We start from the raw sequence: 5,239 nt of genomic DNA, 5'->3' as shown, positions 1-5,239 counted from the left end.
TTCATTATTCAAATAGAGAAGTAGCCGCAGGCCAGCAGCAGCATCATATGTCAGGATCCATTCCATACACCAAGACACCAAGTGGGGAGACAAGTACTGGACATAATCACATTTGAAGTACTACAAGCATCATATGACTGGAGCATCAGCAGTCCATAGTCCTGCAGCCATCAAGTGATCTCAGTGACTCAATTAGTGAATCTCAGCAGTCCAAGAAATATTAAACAGATGAATGTACTTATGTACAAAACCTGCAATATAAATTTACCTTTTACCAGGTGATCAGGAGTCACCCAGTCAGGACTCAGTAGCTGTAGTAGCTTCCTTAGAAATGGACAGGCCACCAAGTTCTAAAATAAATAAAGAATAGATGATCTAAGTTAGTACAGTGTATGAATCATGAAGCACATTAGAAGCAACTAATAATTTAATATGTTACCTTCCTCAAGCAAAAACATTTGTTCGATGTCCTCTTCAACACTAACATAGTTTCCTCTACGAAGCCAATCATTTGCACAAACGAGGCGCTCAACCATTTTTGGGGTTAGTGAGGTCCTAAAGTCATCAAGAGTTCGGCCACCAGCACTGAAGGCTGACTCAGAGGCAACTAAGGTGATAGGAATTGCCAACAGATCATGGGCCATTCTAGATAATATTGGGAATCTTATTGAATTAGCCTTCCACCTCTTTAGAATGTAAAATCCTTTTGTGTCCGGCTCATTATCTTCTGATAGATACTTGTCTACCTCAGATTTGACAGTTCCATCCTCACTATTAATCTGCTCAGTAATTACTAACATCCACCTACTCACTCTTATGCTGGTTTCAGCTAATTCAGATTCAGTAGGTTGTGGTGCCTTATCTTTTGGGGCATACATTTCCTTGTACTCTTCAAACAAAGCACGAAAATAAGTGTTCACTGTATCCCACAGCTTTTCTCCTATTGTGTCCCCAAACATTACCTTAATTCCCATTCTAATGCATTTTGAAAGTTTGTATCTAGGATCAATAGCAACATAGAAGAAAACAATGAAGTTGAGCAGCTGATCCCCCTTATCTTTCTCTCCTCTCTTCTCTCTGTCTCCCAACCTCTCACCATACTTATCTCCCCAGTACTTGTAGTACTTCACTAACATTCTCATACCCATTTCCTTACACAGGTTGTCTTCACTATGACACCATTCTCTCAGCAGAAGTAATACATCAGCAATCTCATGAAAATAAGTGTGAGATGTTGGATGACTTTGTACAGAAACACGGAGAGTGAGGTCATAAAAGTGTTCAAGAAACTCAGCCATCTTCCTATCCTTATCCCAATCTGTTTTTGTTGGTACCCCTGGACCATTCTCTCCTTCTAATTCTAATTTGTAGTATGGGTCTTCATCACTATATCTTTCAAATGCTTTTTGGTACTTCTGTGCAGCATTTAACATAAGGTAGGTTGAGTTCCATCTAGTGCAAATATCTAAGTTAAGAAATGCTTTGCTCTGTACCTTGGCTAACTCAGCACATTTCTTAAATTTTACCAACCTAGATGTTCCACACCTGATAAACTTAACAGTAGCACGGACATGCTGAATTGATATATCAATTTCCTTCAACCCATCACCTACTATTAGGTTGATAATGTGAGCAGCACATCGCATATGCAGGTACTCTCCTTCAGCAAAACAACCTTTTGACTCATTCAAGATCTGCCTCACATACTTAATTGTGTTATTGTTTGCACTAGCATTGTCTACTGTTATTGTGAAAACCTTGTCAATGCCCCACTCAGCCAAACAATTCTCTAATGATTTCCCAATGTCCTCCCCTCTATGGCCCTTAACCAAGAAAAAACCAATAATTTTCTTCCTTAGGTTCCAGTCATTGTCAATAAAATGATCTATAACACACATGTAGTTTTGGCTATTCTTTGCAGTCCATGTGTCAGTTGTGAGGCAAACTCTTTCACAATTTTCCTTAAAAAATTTCTTAAGCTTTTCTTTCTCATCTTCATATACTTTAACACAAGCTCTAGTGATTGTCCTTCTAGATGGCAGAATAAACCGTGGACATGCTTCTGCCATTAATTTCCTAAGACCAGAACATTCAGATAACATAAATGGCTGTTCATCTTCAATTATCATCTCAGCAAAAATCCTTCTAAGTTTTTCAGGATCAAATTTCCAAGTGGTTACAATACCCATACTACTAGTGCCAGCACATGGTGTCAGTTGCAAAGTTGCTTGATTATCAACTACTGGTTTGTTTGGATTCTTTTTGCAAATCTTCAGATGAGCTTTCAAGGATGACGTACCATTTGTTCTTGAGCCACAATGAAACAGCTTTTGACACCACTTGCACTTGGCTCTCTCTTCCCCATTATCAAGTTTGACCTTGCTGAAACTATCCCATACATCAGATCTTAGAGCCATGGGTTTCCTTTTCTTGGATTCTTCATCCGCTTTCTCTCCATCCTTGCTCTCCTGCTGCTCCTTGCTTGCATCTACCACTCCAGTCGTTGACGCTCCAGCTTCAGTTTCTTGAGTTTGAGTCTGATTAATCTCACAAGCAACAGTTTCATCTATGTCCCCCATCTAGAAACAAAATGTCTCAAATCAGGAATTAACAACAGCAAGGAGAAGAGGAGAAGACCAGAAGAAGAATTGAAGCTCGATCTAAACTTACATTGGAGGACTGCTCCGTCCACGCCGCCGTTGTCTTGGTCGGAGAACTTCACAAGGGTGTCATAAATGGCTGTTCATCTTCAATTATCATCTCAGCAAAAATCCTTCTAAGTTTTTCAGGATCAAATTTCCAAGTGGTTACAATACCCATACTACTAGTGCCAGCACATGGTGTCAGTTGCAAAGTTGCTTGATTATCAACTACTGGTTTGTTTGGATTCTTTTTGCAAATCTTCAGATGAGCTTTCAAGGATGACGTACCATTTGTTCTTGAGCCACAATGAAACAGCTTTTGACACCACTTGCACTTGGCTCTCTCTTCCCCATTATCAAGTTTGACCTTGCTGAAACTATCCCATACATCAGATCTTAGAGCCATGGGTTTCCTTTTCCTGGATTCTTCATCCGCTTTCTCTCCATCCTTGCTCTCCTGCTGCTCCTTGCTTGCATCTACCACTCCAGTTGTTGATGCTCCAGCTTCAGTTTCTTGAGTTTGAGTCTGATTAATCTCACAAGCAACAGTTTCATCTGTGTCCCCCATCTAGAAACAAAATGTCTCAAATCAGGAATTAACAACAGCAAGGAGAAGAGGAGAAGACCAGAAGAAGAATTGAAGCTCGATCTAAACTTACATTGGAGGACTGCTCCGTCTGCGCCGCCGTTGTCTTGGTCGGAGAACTTCACGAGGGTGTTACCGGGCGCCTGGCCGCCTACCGCGCCTCCTCCCTGGTCCCTACGAGGCTGCGACTATGCTCTCAGCCTTCCACCTCCTGCCTCCCTTCTCCTCGCCAGCTCGCCGTGACCTGCTCTAGTCGCCCGTCGGCCGCCACTCGACAATTTAGGGTTAGGGAAGGGAATGGCGAGCGTCCGAGAGAGCGGGATGAGCGGCTACGGCGCTGCCTCTCTGCGCGCTGAGCTGCGGGATGGCCGGATAGGGGTTTCCTTTGTGTCTTGATGGGCCGTCGAACTATGGGCCGTGAGGGACTGAGGGCGTGAGGCGACGGTCGACGACTCGACGGTGGTGTTTCGGTGTTTCTAGTTTTCTGGTCTACAGCATGCATTCCGGTTGTTCGATTCCTCGGTTCGGTTTGAGTAGAAAACCGAAGCCGAAGTTGAACACCGAACAGTGCAAAACCATAAACCGAACCGACAACAAAAAACCAAACAAACCGATATTTCGGTTCGGTGCGGTTCGGTTTGGTTCGGTTTGTGGTTTGCGGGTAAAAGTGCCCAGGCTAAGAGATACGCGTCAGCCATTGACCCTGTGTATGCACAGCGACAGCGATACATACATGATCCATACATTTTTTTTTCTCTCACTCGCCGTCGCCTACCCACCTGATGCATGGCGAATGGCAATGGCGGGAGCCCTCCGCACATTCCGACAAGGCATCCATGTCCATTGTGGCCCCTTGTTGCCCTACACGTCGCACGGCCACTTGTGCCTCGCTCGCACCAACCGCCGATCGCTGATCGATTAGCCCCGCACGTTCCTTTCCACCTTGTCCTTCCCATATCTCTCTCGGCAGTCTAAGCATCCATTGGATAACGAGTTGGCTCAGCTCGACTCGGCTCGGCTTGTTCTAGCTCATTAAGATAACGAGCTAGTTCGGCTCGGCTCGTTATCCTAACGAGTCAAAAAGCCAGCTCGGCTCGGTTCGTTAAAAGGTCGAGCTGACTCGTTAAGCTCGCAAGCCAGGTATTAAAATACACAAAATATAATATTTGTATTTATTTAAAGTTTGAGAACAATAATAATATAAAAGAAATGCATCTAGACTAGTTACCAATCATTTTATAGGGTCTAGACCAGTTACCAGTCAATTGTAAAGTGCAAGACATGAAGTAATACAAAAACTAATATAAGTTTTGATACTTTTTTCCTAAAAGCTTGGCTCATTTAACTCGTGAGCTGGCTCGAGTTGGCTCATTATAGCCAACGAGCTAAACTCTTAGCTCGACGAGCTGAGCCGAGCCGAGTCGAGCCAGCCACGAGCCGAGCGAGCCAACGAGCTTCAAGTTTTTCGTCCAGCCTTACATCCATCCCTACGTACAAAGCGGCCATGCATCTCTCGATCCACTACCACTACCCCCTCAGCTTGCTGCCCCGTTATAGCAGTGACAGGCTACCACACCTCCTGAACCCTCTTAGTCTCTCACACATGCTCGCTCACTCTCTGTTGCTCGTCCGTCCGTCTTTGTCGACCTCTGGCGAGCGGAGAGGCTATAGGGGGGCTGGCAATGGGGAACAAGAACAAGCCGCCAGAGCTGTACTACGAGATCCTGCATGTTGCTAGGGACGCCTCCTCGCAGGGGGTCAGGGCGGCATACAAGAGCCTAGTCCGCCAATGGCACCCTGACAAAGCACCGCCAGAGTCCAGGATAGAGGCAGAGGCTAGGTTCAAGGCCATCACCGAAGCCTACGAGGTCCATTCATGACGCCAATAATTCTAGTTGCATGCATGGTGGTGCTGATAATTATATTGTGTGCATGCAGGCGCTGCTGGACTAGCAGGAGAATAGGGTGGCGTTCGCCGCGCGTGACGGAGGGATGAGGAGCCGGCCCGCTG

The 5,239-nt window shown here is 45.0% G+C and overlaps 1 protein-coding gene across 1 annotated transcript; it reads right to left on the bottom strand.

The window, feature by feature from the left end:
• Positions 1-297: 297 nt before the first annotated feature.
• Positions 298-3,210, bottom strand: LOC136510910 (zinc finger BED domain-containing protein RICESLEEPER 2-like). The gene is made up of 3 exons (XM_066505201.1): positions 3,104-3,210; positions 440-2,481; positions 298-350 (listed from the first exon to the last, which is right to left on the bottom strand). The coding sequence occupies exons 1-3, from the start codon at positions 3,208-3,210 to the stop codon at positions 298-300; spliced, it is 2,202 nt and encodes a 733-aa protein (XP_066361298.1).
• Between the last annotated feature and the right edge of the window lie 2,029 nt (positions 3,211-5,239).

This window comes from Miscanthus floridulus, chromosome 16 (genome assembly GCF_019320115.1).
Source record: "Miscanthus floridulus cultivar M001 chromosome 16, ASM1932011v1, whole genome shotgun sequence".
NCBI classification, from domain to species: domain Eukaryota; kingdom Viridiplantae; phylum Streptophyta; class Magnoliopsida; order Poales; family Poaceae; genus Miscanthus; species Miscanthus floridulus.
This window is presented reverse-complemented; position numbering and strand designations above follow the sequence as displayed.